The sequence below is a fragment of the Phoca vitulina genome, unplaced genomic scaffold (genome assembly GCF_004348235.1).
Source record: "Phoca vitulina isolate PV1807 unplaced genomic scaffold, GSC_HSeal_1.0 scaffold7, whole genome shotgun sequence".
Lineage (NCBI taxonomy): Eukaryota > Metazoa > Chordata > Mammalia > Carnivora > Phocidae > Phoca > Phoca vitulina.
The window spans coordinates 24,448,052-24,469,521 of NW_022589710.1; the positions used below are offsets into that span (position 1 = coordinate 24,448,052).

Below are 21,470 nucleotides of genomic sequence, written 5' to 3' on the forward strand. Positions count from 1 at the left end.
ATACTAAACTGCCCATGAGCAAAAAAAAAAAAAAGCAAGACTGTACAAAGTGTGTCACCAAAAGCTAACAGAGTGCTGTGAGCTAAATGTAGATTCTGGTGATCACAGTGCCAGGAAAGATAGCTGAGTTTCTAACCAGAGGAAAGAGTTTGCTGAATACTCTGGTAAAACCTGACATTAGCTTTAAAAGGATCAAGCTGACATACCAGTTAATTAACTTTTTCTTTTTTATGTTATGTTAATCACCACACATTACATCATTAGTTTTTGATGTAGTGTTCCATGATTCATTGTTTGCGTATAACACCAGTGCTCCAGGCAGAACGTGCCCTCTTTAATACCCATCACCAGGCTAACCCATCCCTCCACCCCCCTCCCCTCTAGAACCCTCAGTTTGTTTTTCAGAATCCATAGTCTCTCATGGTTCATCTCCCCCTCCAATATCCCCCCCTTCCTTCCTTCTTTAAACACCCTTTAGAATAAAGAGGACACAACCATGCACTCAGTGTTGCGCCACAATGTCCAAGATATAATAATAATAAAAAATAACCAGAGAAGAACCAGGAGAATAGAAACCATAACCAGCAGAAAATAGACACAGAACTTCAAATAAAGGGGTTTCCAAACACAGCATTCCAAGTTTCCAAGAAAACAGGCCTCTGGGTCAATTTTCACAGTACTGGACCAGAAAGTCACCCTATCATATATATCTCTTTTTTTGTGTTGTCATATTTCACTTGAACTCTACTCTTTCCAAAACCCTCTAACTCTTCTTTTCCTTTGTTTAATGAGATGTTCCATCATTCCTCTAGTGTGTGTTTTCCCTCATTATACGGAGTCAACACACCTGACTTTGCTGGACTACAAATTCATCCTTGGTGCTCTTAGACTAGGCCAAGACCATAATAATTACTTACATCCACTAAAAACACATAGGAAGAATGCTTATACTAGTCATAATAGCCAAAAACTGGTAACAAATCAAATGCCCATCAACCAAGTAATAGATAAATTGTGTTATAATCATACAATAAAACATTCTATTACTGTGAAAACAACTATTTCTATACATGACATGAATGACTGTCACAGACATAATGTTGAACAAAAGAAACCAAGCAAAAAGGGTGCAAACTGTAAATCCCATTTATCTGAAGATCCAGATCAAGGTAAAAACCAATCTATGGTGACAAGAGAACGGAACAGTGATTAGCCTGGGCAATGGAAAGGGCAGGGGGATACAGGAAGATAGAAGGGCGCTGACTGTGAAGGAGCACTAGGGAAGGGGCCTTCAGAGATTCTGATAATGTTCTATATTTTGATCTGGGTGGCAGTTTCATGAGTGTATACATTTTTAAAAGTTCATCATATAGTACACCTAAGCATTTTACTGTATGTAAGTTACCAGCTCAAATTTAAAAAATGAAACAAAAAACTATGAATAAAACTAACTAGGTGTATATAAAATCTATTAAGCCAAACACATAAAAACAAAGCTATAAAATGCTCTTGGATAGACACAAAAGAAGACTTGAGAAAATGTAAAGATAAATCACCAATAAAATGACCTTCAACTTTACCAATTTTTTCTGGTATTGAAGCACAAAGAGCTTACACCATGAAGATATTAGTACCCTGGGCATTCAGGAAAGAACTAAGTCTTGAACTTACCTCTGAAAAAGCCTATCTTAGTTAAGAAGACAGACTATCATAAAGAGGTCAACTCTCCCCAAGCTAATACATGAACTTTTATGAAATCTCAGTAAAAATACTGAGAATTTTTTTTAACTAGATAAGCTGATTCTTAAGTTTATGTGGAAAAATACATTAGCAAAATATCATAACAAAAAACAGCAATAAGATACATATGGGGGGGTAGGGAGGAGTGAGGAGAGTAGGAGGAAGGTTAGTCCTAACAGATTTTAAAAGACGTAATAAAGACAAAATAATCAAATTATGCTATTGGCACATGACTAGACATACTAATGCAATGACAGAATTTCTGGAAAGAATCCAAAAATATATATGGCCATTTAGGTACATCATAAAGGTGATATAACAAATCCATTGGTGAAAGTATTAAGTTTTTAATAATTAGCATTTAGACAAATGGGTAGTCACTTAAAAAGAACTGAAGTTGAATCCATACTTCATTCCTCTTACCAAATAAATTAATATCTTGTATCAAAGATTTAAATATTAAAGAAGGGAAACTGTAAAAATAGAAGAAAAATAATAGAATTCTTTTGTAATCTTAAAATCAGGAAGGCTTTGCTAAATATGACATAAAATTCAAAAGCTACAGAAGAAAATATAGGCAAGTTAGACTATTAATTGAATACTTATACACCTGCAAAAAATAAAGAAGATAGCTTTATAATGGAATAGCAACTTTGCCACTTTGCTGTATGGTATTTGAAGTCCAGAGAGTTCACCTGGGATTATATAAGATAGCATAAGAAATATCAGCAATCTGAGACTAACAAAGAGATGAAATCTTGAATTACCGGTTTAACTAAGAAAAGCCCTGACTGAATCGATGGATATGGGAAGGACATTCTAACTCTCCACTGACCTAGATATTTCTAAAGCTGTATCCAGAAAGCTAGAAATATTTGGGTTCAAGAAAACTCAGACTTCAACAAGATGCTCATCTGCAATAATTCCAATTAGCTTACGTACTTAATAAATTATCTTTATTATAGTTTATAATTTTTTATCTTTTACTGTAAACTTTTAAAAAATCTCTTTTGAAACAAGTATGCATTTAAGTCCATATACTCACACCTAAAATTTCTTTGCAAATCTGTTCTTCTAAATTAATTTGGCTAAAGTAACAAATATCCTTGATACAAAATATTTGTCAATGATTAATTTATTGAATAAATGTCAATATCCCCTTTTAAGTATATATTTTAGAGAAGATTCATCTCTCCTGTTAACTTAGACTAAAAAAACTGGAACCAACCCAAATATCCAACAACAGGAAATTATTCAACTACATATCACCTCAGTGAAAAAGGATGCAACCTTTAATGATTATAAAGGCTAGGCTAGTATATTGAAAATGCTTCTATGTTAACTAAATTCAGTCACGGAAAAACATGAAGGCAATTTAGCAAAAATATTATCTGTGGGTTGGTACTGGGTGATGAGATTATGGGCAATGTTAATTTTCTATTTTTTTCCTCTTACAAATTTTCTACAATGAACATACATTACCTTTATAATTAGTGTATAAAAACCATTTAATTAAAAAACGAGAATTCCATTATAAACCCGAGAAACAACCTCTATTTTAGAGGTATTCTGATTATGTTAAAGCATGTAGCTTCAGTTAGTCTGAAATTTTATTATTCCAAAAAGACCCACAAAAACACCCAGCTCAACCCTCCAAAACCACCAATTAAAAATGTATACCAAACACATACAATTTATTTCTGAAGCTGTCCGTTCAGCTCTGGCATTCCTGTTTGTAGATCTAATGGTATGACGAATGATTGCATGGGGCTGTGAATATAAGCATAATATACACACTTTAAAAAATTTCAATGATAAAGTTAAAAGGTCAAACTTTTCTTTTCAACTAAACGATCATTCACTGACAAACATGACTACCTACTAATAGAGCAAATTATAGGATATACACAATTAAATGAACACTAAGATACTTCAAAAGTTATTCACTTATTTCATGTTTATACTGTATAAAGTACTGAAAAGATGCAAAGAAAGTCAGACAGAAATCTTATCTTTAAGGAGTTTGTAGTGTAGGCAGTTAAGATGCACAAATAATACGATTAGAAAATGGTCAATGCCATTCATTAAGACAATTACTATTAATGCCCAGATGAAAAAGAAATGACTTCCACCTGAAGGGGTATAGAAGTTCTTCATAACAGAGCTATAATCTGATCTGGGCCTAAAGGACAGTAGGCATTGGATGTGCAGCAGTGTGGGAAGCATTCTAGACAGCAAAGAGAATATGAACAAAGTAATGCAAGAAGAAAAAGAAATTGGAGCATTCGGAGGAACTGGAGTTGGTTATTATTTGGCTTCAGTGAAGATTAAGTGAAGAGATGACAAAGCTGGACAGACAGACTGGGGAAGAGCCAGATCATGAAAGGCTCCAAATGTCGGCCGAGGGCTCTCAATTTTATTTTCTCGGCCAAGAAATTTTTTGGAGATTTTACAAAAAAGGAGTGGTATTTCAGAGTCAGATTTAAGAGTAATTGGATAAGTGTATAAGGAGGCACGGAGGGGAGAAATACTGGATGCAGGGAGATTAAGTAAGAATACTGTAGTAAATCAAGTGAGAAGCTTGCTACTTTACACCCTTTTGCATAAGCTCCTGATCCTTTGAAACTATGCCTTCAGCTCAACTGCCACCTATCAAATTTCTAATGATTCACTCTCATTCACTGATGAATGACAGTGGCTCATATGTTTTCTCCTCTACTTCAAGACCCACCATTATACCAAGGGACTTAACAGCCCATTGTTTGGGACTTGTTTTCTGACCTCATCTCACTCTCCCAGACTTCAATATTCCATACACTCTCAATTCCTAAGATCACTGCCTGGACCTTGCCATCAGCTCTGATACTCAAACTCACGCTATGCTCCAAACTTCTCACCCTTTGAGCTCACTCTCATTTACTCCCATTACACTATTTCATGTTCACATTGGAATCTCAAGTCCATCGACCCATTACCTTGTTACCCTCCATTCTCTCATCTTCACTCTTCTTCCTATCCAGTTTGTATATGGTGGTCTACAATTTCAAGCAATCTCTTGCCAATATCCTAAATTCCCTTTGCCCCACTATCCTTCAGTACTCTGGCATGCCAAAATGACAACTTTGGATGAATTAAGCTAACTACCATTGTGTTTATATTGGGGATACCAATCACTACTGGAGGAAAGTCACCCAGCAGACCACACTAAAAATTCATCTCATCTGAGGCTTCAACTTTGCCCACAAACACTTGTCTAATCATTTAACCTAACCATTCTCCTCAATTACTATTTCACACCTTCTCTCCATACTCTCCAAACCCACTCATTTTCCCTCAGACTTTCAAGAGATGATCCTGCCATTTACTTCACAGAGAAAACTGGAATCATCAAATAGAAGATAATCTTCTAGCAGCAATCTCAAATAACCTCCTCTCTCATGCAAGAGAAGTGTTTCATTACCTAAGATCAAGGGTCTCATAATCTAGATCCCAGCCTCTCCTCCTTTCTCAGAGACTTTGTCTATTCATCTTGTTTCTCTTAAATCTTTCTTATCTCTATCTATTGGATCCTTTTCATAAGCATTTAATCCTGTTCAAAATTACTTTCCCCATATAAGCAGTAACTAATTAAATAAATCCCCCACCAACTCATTTTCCTCCACCTACTGTTCATCCTACCTTTCCCTTTCACAACTAAATTGCATAAATGTATTGCTATACTTATCTTCCAAACCACCCCAATCTAGCTTCACCTTGATAATTTGAGTATTATCCTTTTAAAAAAGTAATCAAGCACCTCCACCTAAATCCAATGATTTAAATTATCTTCTAGGCAATATTCTTTTTTTTAAAAAAAGATTTTATTTATTTATTTGACAGAGAGAGACACAGCGAGAGAGGGAACACAAGCGGGGGGAGTGGGAGAGGGAGAAGCAGGCTTCCCGCCGAGCAGGGAGCCCGATGCGGGGCTTGATCCCAGGACCCTGGGACCATGATCTGAGCTGAAGGCAGACGCTTTAACGACTGAGCCACCCAGGCGCCCCTTTTAGGCAATATTCTTGTTAAAACTTTACTTCCTTCTTTTAATGGTCTTTATCAATCCTTTGCCATTCCTCTTAGCCTACTTGATTCTTATTTTTTTTTAAGATTTATTTATTTATTTTAGAGGGAGGGAGAGAGAGTGCGCACGGGGGGGGAGGGGCGGAGGGAGAGAGAGAATGAGAATCTTAAGCAGACTCCGCACTGAGTGCAGAGCCTGACATGGGGCTTGATCGAAACCAAGAGTCAGACACTTAACTGACTGTGCCACCCACGTGCCCCCTAGCTTACTTGATTCTTAAATTTTGGGAGAAATCTCAGGATGCTGTCTTAGGCCCTTCTCTTTTTCTCATTCTACATGCTTCCCTTGAGTGATCACATTTATGCCTTAAGGTATTAACTACTTCTATACTTAATGACTTCCAAATTTATATCTGTAGTCCAAACTTTTCTCCCCAAGTTACAACCACATCATCTAATTCCTTATGAGACCTCTCCATTTGGAAGTCTCATGCAACATCAAAATTACTATGCATAAAATTGAACTCCTCTTTCTTCCCAAACCTGATTTTACTCTAGTGTTTCTACCTCAATAAATGAGGCACTTTTATATCCACCCAGGCATTTAAATCAAAATCTAGCAGTGACCTTTATTCATCCCCCACCCTCATGTCTTCATCCAATCCCCAATCTCACAGAGAATTCCTGAATTAGTCCACTATTCTTCATCCTTGCTCTACATTCCTAGTCTAAAACACCACCCATCTCTACCCTGGATGACCTCAACAGCCTCTAAAAGATTTTCAGAAATGTAACCACCATTCTGAGGTCACAGAGATCTTTAAAAAATGCACATACAATTATGTCACTCCCTTAGCCTTTAATGGCTTCTACCACCTTTAGGTAAAGCCCCTAATTTTTTTTTTAAAGATTTTATTTATTTATTTGACAGAGAGAGACACAGCGAGACAGGGAACACAAGCAGGGGTAGTGGGAGAGGGAGAAGCAGGCTTCCCGCTGAGCAGGGAGCCCGATGCGGGGCTTGATCCCAGGACCCTGGGATCATGACCTGAGTGGAAGGCAGACGCTTAACAACTGAGCCACCCAGGCGCCCCAAAGCCCAAAATTTTTAACATGGTTTGAAATGGTTAGTATTTAGCTCTATAACTTCATCCCCTACCACCCTCTTCCTTGTTTTCTACTCAAACCAGACTAACTTTTCTTTAGTTCCTCAAGTATACAGTCTTCTTTTTTATCACCAGGCTTTCTAACATGCTATTATTCCCTCTGCTCAGAACAATTCTGCCTGCTCTCTTCTTATAATTCCAATTTCTCTTTCAGGTTTTCAACTTACCTATCACTTCTACAGCAAGTCCTTTCCTGTCCCTAAAATTTGCCTCCACAGCACACTGTATTTCCCATTCCATAAGTTATCATACTTGTAAATTATTTGTTGGTATTTCTGAGTTTCCTTTGAGACCATACCATAAGTTCTTTGAAGGCAGGGATAGTGTGAATCTCATACACCATAGTGCCCCCAACTACCTGGCATAAGGATTTCAAGAACTGAAAAGTACGGTGATATCATTAAACAGAAATGGAGAACTCAGAAGGCAGAGTGGATCTGGGAAGCCCAGCAAAATAATGTGGGGAATAAAAAAAGAGTCTGGCGGGGCTCCTGGGTGGCTCAGTTAAGTGTCTACCTTTGGCTCAGGTCATAATCCCAGGGTCCTGGGTTGAGTCCCACATCGGGCTCCCTGCTCGGCAGGAAGCCTGCTTCTCCCTCTCCCACTCCCCCTGCTTGTGTTCCTGCTCTCGCTCTCTCTCTCTCTTTCAAATAAATAAATAAAATCTTTAAAATAAAAATAAAAATAAAAAATAAAATAAAAAAAGAGTCTGGTTATTTATATAACCAGTGAAAGACAAATTGGGGAATCAAGTAATATCAATTCCACATTTAAGCTACAACGATTTTAATAATTTTTTAATTTTTAAGGGATTAAAATCTTAATTATTACAAGTCCGTAAATGATAGTTAAAGTAAAATAAAAATCTATGAATGGTTAGCTTATTCAATATTTTCAATTAAAGTTCATTTAACACTCAACAAAATATTCACTAGGTACCTAATACAAGGATAAGACTATGCTATACACTAGGCAATGATTAGTTTTTAAAGATTAATTTTCAAAGATTAATGACTATTTCTATTAAATACATATATAGAAATGGTGTCATATTAATTAAACGATAGGCTTTGGAGTTAGTTTGCCTTGGATCCAAATACTGTTCCTCTCCTTACTAGTCATATGATCTTGGGCAAATTACTTCTATTCTTTCTCCTTTATTTCCTCATTTATAAAATGAGGATAGTAATAGAATCTGTTGCAAAGGGCTGTTTTGAGTATTAGATGAGTTAACGTGAAAATTATCTGGCCTAATACTTGGTACACAATGACTACCCAAAGAGTGTTAGTAGTTATCATGATACTTATATGGTATAATTCAAAACTTAAGAACATAAAGTAGAACATTTCCTTCAATAAATAATAACAAAGTTTGGTTCTATAGCCTTGCCAGAGTGAAGGTAGAGATATAAAAGGAAATAAAGGCATAAAGAGAAATGAAGAGACAAATTCAGAGAAACACAGAAATAAAAAGAAATCCTAAAAGGAGAGGAAGAAACACTGGTGAAAAAGTACAGCTGTGTTTTATAAAAGCTTAAGTAGGTACCTGACAACGGGCAGGAAGTCCCTCATTTCGGATTTACAAATTTTGTTGTTAAACAGAATATAATTCAAAAAGATTTTACAATATTTTCAGAGAAGGAAAACACAGGACTAGTGCTACATGTAATAATATAAAATATAATAGTCTTCAACAAGTATTGGAAAGGATAAAATTTCTATGGGAGCCTCAATTTTTAAAAATAATTTGTATTCTGTTAATAACCTGTGTAATAGAGAAACTAAAAAATGACTAATTGGATTTCTAGAGAGCCTCTTTTGTGCAAAATCATATGTGCATGTGCTCTGGCTAACTTTTTGTTCTCTTGGTCCAAAGCAATGTTCCTAAAATCTTTTATTTCCTTAGAAATAGATGTCCTTTCTCTTTAGAGAAAGATCAGACTCTCACTACAGAATTTCAGGTATAGGGAGAAGGGAAAGCATTTCTGGATTTCTGGGAGGGGAAAAAGATCTGATTCTAATTTTGGCTATCTCTTACTAACTTTGGGCAAACCAGCTAGGAAAATAAAATGATATAAGTAGTTTTAATTAGTTTAGTAATCCTCGTTCTTTCCAGAAAAAGTGTCAACCAGTTACGTTACATATGTTATACCGCAAATTTTTTTTTAAAGTATCAACTGGTAATTATATGCAGGATAAGTTTAGTTTACATTGCTAATTAATCTTTGTGGCTAAATCTATTATAACTAAAAGAGTAAATTAGAAAACAAACTCTCAGACCATATTAAACATTTATTTTCAAATATTAGACTGCAAACACTCTTTACCTCAAAGTCATCGTCATCTCCCTCAGTGTAATGTGCATGGTTGTCTGGATTATTCACTTTGTCCAACAGCTCAACTGCTAGGGCCCTAGAGAGACCTGGCTGCCCTACAAACGTATGCTAAGTCAAAACAAAACAAAGTTTCATGAGTATGCTTTTACATCAGTGGTTTATAGAAAATGTTATTTGTACTTTTTCATTCAGTAACGATCAGAGACAAGCATATGGGAGCGTAATACAAATAAATTAGAGAATGTATTAGTAAAAATATTAATCAGAGAAACCATAATTATATATTATCAAACTAAAGCACCCTTGTGGAATAAGTTTATAACATGAATTATTTTTCTAAGTTATCTGATCTACATTAGGTGTAAAATTACAATGTTGGCTATAACAACTAGACATTCAATACTCATGTCACTATAGTGATATATGCAAATGAATACTGAGGTACAGTCCATATCACAATAAGAAAAAGCATTTGTATTCCAAATTTGCATACATTTAATTCAGTAACATTATATAAATGTACAGAGATACCTAATTCAATTTTGACATTTAAATAAAGTTTCCTTAGACTGCTGTAATCATTGACTTTCTAATATAAAAGTATTCTACAAATACATATACACACAGAGCATTCTATAAATTTACATAAGAAACCAAGAAAAATGATAGCAACATTTTCAAGCGTTTTCTCTAAGGCAGGGTTGGCAAACTAAAGCCAATGGGCAAAATCTGGGGCACTACCTCTTTTTGTAAATCAAGAGTTGCGTATTAAAGCCATACCCATTCGAGTATACTGTCTATGGTTGCTTTCCTGCTTCACTGGCAAAATTTAGTAGTTGTAACAGAGACTGTGTGGCCCCAAAGCCTGAAACATTTACTACCTAAGCTCTTCACAGAAAGTTTGCTGACCCCTGCAGTAAGAGATCACTAAATTCTTATATTAAAAATCCTAAATACTTCTGTTCAAGTGATATGCCTACTTACTACATGACTACAGAAAATTCCCCTATAATTTAAATTGACTTACAGTCAGAAGTCTTTCAGCAGTTGGTCTTTTTTTGGGGTTTTTGGTTAGTGCTATTTTGACAAAATTATGGAATGTTGATGACCTTCAAATAAAAAGAGACATGTACAAAAATATTTCACTAATACTAGTTTTTTGGTGTTACTAAATAAAACTAATTTACAAGCAGTTAGGAAGTCTGAAACACATGATTTTTCTCTTAGGCCTCTTAGCTCCATATAAGCCAAAAAACAAAACCCAAAGCACAGTATATTCCTTGAAAACAGGTGTCAGTTTCAACTGTAAGTAAGATGAAATTAGTTGACAAATCAGTAACATATAACCTCTAAAAAATACACTAAAAACTAGAAATGGGCAGCTGCATCATTTATAGGATTTATAATCTTGTGTTCTAGATGCCACTTAGGAATCAAAATGGCCTTTTCTCATTGCTTAAATTAATATAATATATAAATGTTTCCCTATACCAGAAGAATGGCACGGAGGTATGGTGGGTAATGTAAAAGATTATCTAAACCCTTAAAGGGTCACTGAATTTCTTAGGAATAAGGGCAACCACATAGCAGTTCTCTTGCAGAGAAATCAAATCACTGCATTATATTTGGTGACTTGTGGTACGGATAACAGAGTCAGAGTACCCTGAGACTGGCAAAGGTCCTCCAATGGCAACAACTGCTCTGGAATCTGACTGTGAATTTAGCCATAACAGCTAGTAGTCATTCATTCCTGAATGAATATCCCGTCATTCCTGCCATAAAGTCCTCCAGTTCCAGTTGCTTAGGAGCTTAGGGTAACAAGGATTAGGAAGAAACCCATATCACCACAAAAGAATACAGCCACAGTAGGATATAAATTCCTTTATTTCCAGTGTGATTTTCCCTTCACTCCTGGCATCATCCCCAGAATGGCCTGGCTCCTAAGTAATACTTTGCACAGACAAGCCAGTAAAACATAAAACAGTAGTTTAGAACCTGTTTTGGGGACAGGCCTCTTAAAATCTGAAACAAGATATGGACTGTCTCCCTAGAATAATGAATACACACAGAGAATTTGGGGAGCCCATGGGCCTCCCCCAATAAGAGATCCATTAAATCTAGATGAAGAATTCCTGAATTTAAGAACTTGGAAACTTTTATTTGCATGGTTTCTTTTATTAAATGTATGGGAAAACATTACCAGAAAAATAATTCTCAATTTTTATCATCCAATTAAAGATGTCCTAATGGACTTTAAGAAGAGGCAAACTGCTTTACTTAGTAAGAGAAAGAAGAGATTAGGATGAAAATAAATATAACCTTTTTGAATATTAGGTAAGGAAGGCAGAAAAAATCAACAGTGATAAAGTGTCATGGTACTTGGGAAACCTTTTCATATTATCTTCCATAAAAGTAAACATGTCATTAACAGAAGTAATAGAAGCCAAGGCAAAGATATGAATCTCCAAAATTTTAATCTATTCATCGCCAATGGTTTCCTGACCACATCTCTTACCCAAGCTTCTAAAAAACTAAGAAAATGATCAGAGTTTTACCAGAGCAGATTATAAAAATCTTTTGGATTGACATGGGTTTGTTCCTACTCCTTGTTACTCTAAGTTCCTAAGGAACTGGAATTGTCAAGAAAATAACCCATATCCTTGCCACAGCTCTGCAAGTAAATTAGATATATAATTTCAGGTAAACTGTTTAATAGATCTGGGCTTCAATTTCATCATCTATAAGGTAAGGGACCTGAACCTGTCTCCTTTTCATCGGTAAAATTCTATAAAACTATGTATTCTTTAACTTACCATTTTGTTTTGTCCTTTAGTTTTGGAGGCTGAAAATTACTTTTTGACATTAAGAAGAGGGCCCTGGAATAAAAATTTCAGTTAAAGAGCAATACTGAAATACTTTTATTACTTCATCTAATAATCAGAATGAATATTCTGTAATGCATTTATACAAATTAATATGTAGGCACTGACAAAAACCGGTATGGAATATGGAAATTAAGTTTTTTTAAAAGATTTTATTTTTTAAAAGTTCACCAATAATGTGGTTTTTAAAATAAATAAATAAATTAATTAATTAATTAATTAATTAATTAATGTACTCTCTATACCCAACACGGGGCTTGAATTTGCAACCCTGAGATTAAGAGTTGCATACTCTACCAACTGACCCAGCCAGGCACCCCGGAAATTAAATTTTTTATATTTTAGATACTTTATAGAAAACTTCTCCTAGCTATAGAGAGGATATTTAAATTTCAAACCAGCTCTTATTCACAGGGTAAAGCTACCAAATGTTAGAGAAGGGTTTTATTACAATACTGTTAACATATATAACCAGCATTGTATCTTAGGCACAAGTATATATAGTAATTATGTATCATTCTGTAACACAGACATGATATGTTATTCTAACATCAGGTTGTACACTTAATGGAAGATTTGTCTCTATAATTATTTTGGGTATATAGGCAAATTATATCGACTTCCTAGTCTTTTCCCCTCTTTTGGACAATAATTTTCCACATTTTCTCATTATGAATGATGTAGAAGTAAACCTGCAAGAGGACTTTATGAATTCACCTTTGACTCATTTCCTAGGGCTGTGGGGGCAGAAGGATGGAAGATTTAAGAAGGAAGTTCTAAAATGCTCTATTTCAGTATTTCCTACAAAACCCTTTACAGGTTTCTAAGCAAACTCCTTAGTCTTTTTTTTAAATACCAAAGATATTTTATCTTTTTAAAAATGAAATGATTCCTATATAAAGTTTATATTCCTACTACCCTGAGACATTATTTCAGATCTTCCGCTCTTCTTTAGTCTTTATATAACCAATTATTATATTAGGTAATATTACATTGTTTTTTCACTAATAATCAATCTTCCATGTTGCTTTGGTTTATACATATGTAACAGCTGCCCTTAACTGCTAAAAAAATTTGCTTAACAATTACCAACTAAAAGAAAAAAAAATTTTTACAAACACACAATTCAGCAGCTATTGCACATTTAGATTTTTTTCCATTGTTAACCTACAATGGGTAGTTCTTAGCTTTTCCTTTTCTTGGATTATCTCCTAAGTATAATTTTCCAAGTAGTAGAATCAATGAAATATTTGTATTGCCCATAACAAGCAACATCAAATTATTTTCCTGAAGGTCTCTACTTTTACTGGCATTCCAGCTAAAAGTAGATATCTTTTAACTTGTGTATCTTTGGTTACTTAGGAGGTCAAATAGTTTTCCAAGTTTCTTTGTATCTGGTACTTACTCATAAACAATCTATCTTTTGCCTATAGAGTCTCTAAATGAATTCCTTATGTAATATACACTAATCCACTATCATGTTAGGACACTTTCCCTACTCTGTTTTCAACTTTCTACTATTTAACAGTTCAAATTTTAGCTCAATTTATATTTTCCTTCAAAATATTAAAAATCTTTTCAAAGACTCTCAAATATTTTTCTGAGAGACAATATGCCCTAAAATGTAAATAGTAATTATGCTAAGCATAGCTACCTCATCATCCCTTGACAAAAGAAAAAGAAACAAAATCAAAAAAGAATAGAAAAAAAATCTCATCTACATCTTTTATCATTTGCTTATAATTCTGCTTAGAACAGAAAAAGAAACAAGTTTAACTGATGAAAGAATGAATGTAAAGACTTAAAAAAACTTTTTAAATGATAACTGCTATGTCCTAGTATGATGATTAAAGATTTGTTGTATGGAAAAGCTTCAAATAGTATTGATGATTCACTCCATGCTGCCTTAGGAACAGCAATAAAAGAGAGCAGGTATTAGGTGCGATTGATTACCCCTAGGTACCTTACAACACCTTTACTATTTTGACATATTTGAAAATGAGCTGGGAACACCCAAGTTATCAATATTTCATTCTCCTCGAAAATTTTATTAATAACTGTTTAATTGTAGATAGTGAGAACACCTCATTGGATGAAGATCAAACATAGGCGGTTGAAGCTCTCCAAGTTCAATCGCTGTTATTCCCACTGCCCAGATATCACAGAGCTGGTTGTAGCCACCATTCTTTTCTACTGCTGCAACTTCTGGGGCCATCCTAGGAGGAATCAGTGAATATAACATCTTTAGTTTTTAAAAATGATAGGAAATCTGCCATTTTTTGTTATATTTTTGTTATATTCACTAAACTAGAGGGAAAGAGGCTGACAGATGTTTACTGGGAAAGACTTAGTAAAGACGACATATATACAGATATACTCTTTCAAAATTCATTATTTCAAAATCTTGGATCTTCTCTGAAGACTCGTGCTCTGAGGAAAAACTGTGTTGTCTTACTTTAGGTTTCTGTTTTGTGAATCTTGTCATATAATACGGGAAAAGAAAAGAATACCTAAATCCCATGAAGGAGGTGAGAATGAATCAGCAGGGAGCTATGGCAGGGTGAAGAGCCTCAACATTTCAGAGGACACAAGTGCAAATGCAGAGAGACTGGAGGAGAGCACGGAACACCTGGCAAGGTGATAGGACAGTGCTCCTCAGTGTATGATCTAGAGCCTTCCATGGAGCCATAAATTGCTTGTTATGAGTCTATGGTAAGTACAGGAATTGAGAGTATTAACTCTTGTCCAAATACATGATCATTTTTTAGTAATCCATTTCTAACTTATTTTATAAAAGTATCAGTCTGTCATGAGCAGGAAATTTCAGAAAATTGGTCGTTCACCACAGGTAGTTTGAAAGGGTCTAAAAAGTATTTGTAAAATGAACTTCAGAAGTAGGAGCTAGATAATGAATAGCCTACTGATTATATAAGGAAGTTTAGACTTTATTGTGAAAATAGGGTAATTCTGGGGGGTAAACTTGATCTAAAACTCATGGCAATGTGAAGGACAGTATGAGAGGAGGTAAAAACAGAGTGGGGTAAATGAGCTGGAAGACTATTTCAAAAATACAAGGGAAAAAAGATAAAGGACTTTTCAAACGCAGTGGCAGAGGAGACTGAATGAAAGGGGTTGACTGAAGAGACTGATTTGAGTATAAAATGGCTTGTGGATATTAGAGTAGAGCTATTATCAAACAACTGTGGAATATATCTAAGACTGAAGGTCAATTTAGTAGCTGAGTTGGAGTTATTTGTTTGGGATTCAGTAGTATATAATAACGGCATTTGAAGTTATAAAGTATAAATATTACTCGGGGGAAATACTCTTTTTTTAATGTTTACTATTTTAAAATTAATTTATATTAAATATCCATAAGATAAAAGTTGCTTTTATTTTTTTAAAGATTTTATTTATTGATTTGAGAGAGAGAGTGAGCATGAGTGCGGGGGAGGAGCAGAGGGAAAGGGAGAAGCAGACTTTCTGCTGGGCAGTGAGCCTGATGTAGGGCGCGATCCCAGGATCCGGAGATCATGACCTGAGTCGAAGGCAAAAGCTTAACTGACTGAGCCACCCAGGCACCCCTGGAAGTTCCCTTTATATGTACTTAGATTACAAAAAGTTACATAGCACAATGTCTCTCAACTTAAAGGTGGTTAAGGATATAAAATATGTATACTAAAAATGCTGATATGTAGATGTACCCTGTTATATGCAAGTACTATGTACATAAAAATGGATATAGGAGTAAGGAGAAGAAGATAATCACTACTATGGAACAAAATGACTAAAGGCAAGTTCACAGAAGTTGAGCTGGAACCTAGAGAAAGCATATGGGTTTCAGCTCTTCTGCCCACCAGAATCAGTGGTGGGTAAGTGGAGCACCAAGTCGACCAGGAGTGTTGCAGTTCCTGGCGCAGTGGGAAGCAGAGCTGCGATCTATCAGTCTACCATGAGGAAGAAAGGCAGAGTGTGTGCCAGTTTTAAGACCAGGCAGGACTTAAGATAAACAGAGAAGATGGATATACTAGGGAGGTAATAATACCTAATATAGTCAGGGTACAAAAAACAAATTTTGACTAGAGAAGAATGTTCACAGGGGAGGACAATCACTGAAAGAGACTGAGGAAGGAAATAGGCATATGATGAAGGAAATTCTATAGGTAATCTAACTTAGCTATGTTTTCTTCTAACTTTTATTTAAGTGATATTTATTGGGCCTTTATTTTTCCTGTTGTTATAACTGATATGTGTTGACAAAGAGAATTTGGAGTATATGGAAGAAAACAAGTCAAACATTATCCCACTCAACAGTATACCCATTGGTATACTGTTATACCAAACAGCCACTGTTTCACATATTTACATCCATAAATTTTACTTACACATGTATCTTCTTTAACATGGCATTATATTATGCTACTTTTAATCTTAAATATGCTATTTTTAATCTTGCTTTTTTGAATAACAGTACATCATGAACCTATCCACTGACCATTCATCTTTTACAACAGGATTGATTGATTGATTGATTACAACAGGATTTTTAATACCAGCAATTTATTCCATTGATCTGAATAAATGTAATTTCCTTAACTAATTCTTCTTGCATGTGCATACCTTCTCTCAGTCTTTCATTATTAAAGTACTGTGATAAAGCCCTTCATATAATAATCTGTGTCTCTCTGATAAATTACTACAAGCAGAATTCAGACTAAAAAAACAAACATTGTTAAAGGTTTTTGAAAAACATTATTGCCAAATTATCCTTCAAAATTGTTCTACCAATTTCCACTTCCACTGTCAAATATTTAGTGACAGTGATAAGTATTACCCATGATTCCAAATATTTTCCAATTTGGAGAAAAGAATGGTGTTGTTCATTTAATTTACATTTTTGGTCATCATTAGGGGAAACATTTTTCGTATTTCATGACATATGTATTATTTTAATAACTGCTTCTAATGAAATACTTTTATTGACTTATTAAGAAGTTATATATTAAAGATATTAAAACCTATTTTGTCATATTTTAGTGGATATTTCCTGATTTGCTATTTGCCTTTCACTTTTGTTCTAGTGTTCAACTTTAAATTTTCATGTAGTTAAATCTATCAATTTTTCCCTTTAATGTTTTCTGCTTTTATGCCAAGAAAGGCTTACTCAACTCTTTTTTTTCTTTTTAAGATTTGATTTATTTTATTTTAGAGAGAGCGAGCGAGTGAGCAGGAATAGGGGCAAAGGGAGAGGGAGAGAATCTGAAGCAGATTCTGTGCTAAGCATGGAGCCCAATAAGGGGCTCGATCTCATGACCCTGAGATCATGACCTGAGCCAAAATCAAAAGTTGGATGCTTAACCGACTGAGCCACCCAGGCACCCTGGCTTACTCAACTCAAAGCAGATAGTCACTGATAGTTCATTTGGTTTCACTTTTATATTTAACTATTTCCATACACAATTTATTTTGGCATTAGGTATGAGGTATGGAGCAACTTTAAATTTCTTTCCAAATAGCAAGTTACCCAAACACTGATTTTAAAAAATCCAACCTTTCATACAAACTTTTGTCACCTTTTATAATATTCATTAAATTATTTTACATATTAAGGTTTATTACTAGATATTCTGTTATATTTCAATTATCTATCTTCATTAATGAAAGCAGTGTTTCAGAAAGATCATTTTGTCAGTACTTGGTAAGATGCATTGAGGAAGGTGGCTGGTGCATGCATGAATTTTAAACAACCAGAAAGTGAAGACCTGGATTAAAATAGAATCAATACCAAAAGAAGGCTAATAAAAATGACAAGAGATTATAAATAAGAGCCTTTCTTTTGAAAAATCTCATACTTATGAGTCCTCTTAATACAAAATCCCAGGGACAACAGGAATTATTAGCTCTTTTTTTTTTTTTTTTAAGATTTTATTTATTTATTCATGAGAGAGAGAGAGAGAGAGGCAGAGGCAGAGGGAGAAGCAGGCTCCCCGCAGAGCAGGGAGCCCGATGCGGGACTCGATCCCAGGACCCTGGGATCATGACCTGAGCCGAAGGCAGACGCTTTAACCGACTGAGCCACCCAGGCGTCCCAGGAATTATTAGCTCTTTAACACAGGGAAAGATGGACAATAAAAATGGGTATCAAAGTTCCCTAACCCAATCAGAAGTATGATAGTATCAAGGAGCATGCAAATTTCCAGACTTTCAGTCAACTGTCAATTGTATCACTAAGTATCTATGCTGATCACCAACTCTGAAGAAATGAAAATGCACAAAATCTAATCATAATAATATCTTACCAGTAGGGAGTGCCAATGAAAGATTTTCTCTTTGCAATGGTGGCTGTTATTTTCGCAGCCACGCCAAAGTCAGCTAGTAAGGAAAAAAATTGAATAAAAATTTTAGTTCTTTCAATAAAGTTACCCACATTTCTAAATTTCACCCTTAGGCATGGCATTATTAAGAATTCAGACAGTAATGCTAAGGAAATGTATATAAAATGAATACCTAAATATTTTCTTGCTTAGTTTATAACATTTATTGAAGGAAAATCATTTTTTGGCACTTTACTAGAATGAAGCATACTTTATAAAGAACAAAGTTAATAAAAAACTTATAAGCACAATGAAATTAATTAGGAAAAAAAAACATAAAAAAATAAACCTCCCACCTGGATGCCTTTTACTCTAACACAAGTAGGGCAGAATTTTGGTGCTATTAAAGAAAGTCTTTTTTTCTCTATATAAACGTTACTGTTGTTACACATGACTGTAAAAAACTAAATATACATATAGTTCATTTTTGTCATTTAACTAACACCTCAGGGAATCTACTCTTGTTCTCCTTAACTATTAATTTTGATGACTGAATAATGTTCCATAAGTGGATTTATTACAGTTTAACAGTTTTTTTTTTTAAGATTTTTTATTTCTTTATGAAAGGGGGGGGCCAGTGAGCACAGGGAGGAAAAGAGGGAGAGGAACAAGCAGGCTCCCCACTGAGCACAGAGCCCAATGTGGGGCTCCATCCCAGGACCCTAAAATCATGACCTGAGCCAAAACCAAGAGTTAGACCTTAACCAACTGAGCCATCCAGGTGCCCCCAGTTTAACAGTTTTTTTATTGCTAGCTCTGTTTGTACTTTTTTCTGTTATAATGTCTAATTAATAGTTCTATGAATATAGATCTTTTTCTTTAGGATTAATTTCCTTAAACTATCTCAGGAGTATAATTACTGGATCAAAACATGAATATTATTGAGGTTCTTGATATGAATATTAAGCTTGTATAATGTTAATTCTCATTTAAAATTTTATTAAATCTTTTTGGGAAAAAATTTGAGGAACTTGAAATAACATACCTAATTTTACATCACCATGATCTGTCAATAAAATATTTGCACCCTAAAACAAAAATATAAATACTATTAAATTACCATCATAAAACTCCTTCTGATAAAATTACCAATTTAAGCATATTAAATGAACTTACTTTGATATCCCTATGCATTTTGCCTTTAGTATGCAAATAGGCAAGACCCTGAAGTTAAAAAAAAAAAGTATGCATTAGCAAAGTGCAAACCTAACACCTACATTATCTTTTTTTTAAGATTTCTCATGAGAGAGAGAGAGAGAGAGAGAGAGAGAGAGAGCACATGCACTAGGGGTAGAAGGAAAGAATCTTCAAGCACTCTCCCGGCTGAATGCAGAGCCCATCACGGGGCTTGGTCCCACAGTCCATGAGATCATGACCTGAGCCAAAACCAAGAGTAGGATGCGTAACCAACTGAGCCACCCAGGTGCCCCAATACCTGTATTTTCTACTTAAATTCTCACTGAATAAAAAAAACTAGAATGTCTTTGGGGGGGGAGGGGGAACCTAGAAGAGTTTCTTTTTACTAACCAATGTTTACTGTATTTTATGATTTCAAATTTATTTTCTGGTAAAAATCAGGAATATTTTACTGTAACACCATCACCAAGATAACGAACATATCCATCACCCTCAAAAGTCCTCCTTACACACAAACACGGATCTGCTTTCTATCACTACAGATTTAAATTTTCTAGAGTTTTACATAAACTGAATTATATAATATATTCTTTTTTGTCTGGTCCCTTTCATTCACAATAATTAATTTGAGATTCCTTGTTAACGTGTATATCAATAGTTCATTCTTCTTTATTTTTGAGTAATATTCCATTGTACAGATACACCGAATTTGTTTACACATCCACCTGTTGATAGACATTTGGATTGTTGGATTGTTTACAGTTTTTGGCTTTTATAAATAAAGCTGCCATTAAGGTTCATATACAAGTACTAGTATGATTTCTTCCCCTTAGGTAATACCTAGCAGTGTAATGGCTGAATTATATGGTGGTAATAAATTTAAACTTTTAGGCAAATGCCAAACTGTTTTCCAAAGCAGCTGTACCATTTTATATTGAAACCAGCAGTGTATGAGAATTTCAGTTAATCCATATCCTCACCAACCTTCTTAAGGTCAGTCTTTTTAATTTTAGCCATTCTTTGGTGAAGTGTCTTTTTTTTTTTTTTTTAAGATCCAAGTGACTTTATTAAGCACGATTCACAAGTTGGGCAGCATCCCATCTATCAAGTAGAGTTCCAAGGAGTTGTACAAAATTTCTAGGAAGGAGGGTGGGACAAGAAGTTATTAATAAAAATTATTGTTTCAGGCAGGGTCACCTTCCCTTAGGGGGAAGGGCAGGGGTCTTATTAGGTGGGGGGATGGAGAGGGCCCATGTGACAGATTCCTCACTGATTTCCCGACCAGCATCAGTCCAATGTCTGTTCAAATCTTTTGTCCATTTGTTTATTGGGCTCTTGTTTTTTTATTACTGACTTTTGAGAGTTATTTATGTACTCTGGATACAAGTTCTTGATCAGATATACACTTTACAAATATCTTCTTCTAGTCTGCAGCTTCTCGTCATTCTCTTACCAGTGTCTCTAGAAGAATGGAAGTTTTCAATTTTAATAAAGTCTAATTTACCAAGTTTTTCTTTTATGGATCATGCTTTTCATGTTATGTCTGAAAATGCTTTGCTTAATTCAAGACTGCAAAATTTTCTTGTTTCCTTCTGGCAGTTCTAGTTTTAGGTTTTAATATTTAGGTCTATGATTACTTTTAGGTTTTTACATATGATATGAAGTACAGCTTAAGGTTCATTTGTTGGCGTATGGATATCCAATTATTCCAATACCATTTATTGAAAAGTCTGTACTTTCTTCACTGATTTGTCTTTTCAACTTTGTTAAAAACCA

General features: G+C 34.7%; 1 protein-coding gene across 8 annotated transcripts in view; it reads right to left on the minus strand.

The window, feature by feature from the left end:
* The window catches only part of MAP4K5 (mitogen-activated protein kinase kinase kinase kinase 5), a 108,533-nt gene that overhangs the window by 32,585 nt on the left and 54,478 nt on the right, over positions 1 to 21,470 (minus strand). For 7 of the 8 annotated variants that reach the window (XM_032405062.1, XM_032405061.1, XM_032405063.1 and 4 more), the window contains exons 7-14: positions 19,674 to 19,721; positions 19,543 to 19,585; positions 18,483 to 18,555; positions 14,268 to 14,399; positions 12,115 to 12,177; positions 10,329 to 10,410; positions 9,293 to 9,409; positions 3,432 to 3,510 (exon numbers count right to left, since the gene is read on the minus strand). In XM_032405062.1, the coding sequence (XP_032260953.1) occupies positions 3,432 to 3,510; positions 9,293 to 9,409; positions 10,329 to 10,410; positions 12,115 to 12,177; positions 14,268 to 14,399; positions 18,483 to 18,555; positions 19,543 to 19,585; positions 19,674 to 19,721 (637 nt within the window). The remainder of the gene's footprint in view (positions 1 to 3,431; positions 3,511 to 9,292; positions 9,410 to 10,328; positions 10,411 to 12,114; positions 12,178 to 14,267; positions 14,400 to 18,482; positions 18,556 to 19,542; positions 19,586 to 19,673; positions 19,722 to 21,470) is intronic. The other variant, XM_032405065.1, reaches the window with a different exon arrangement.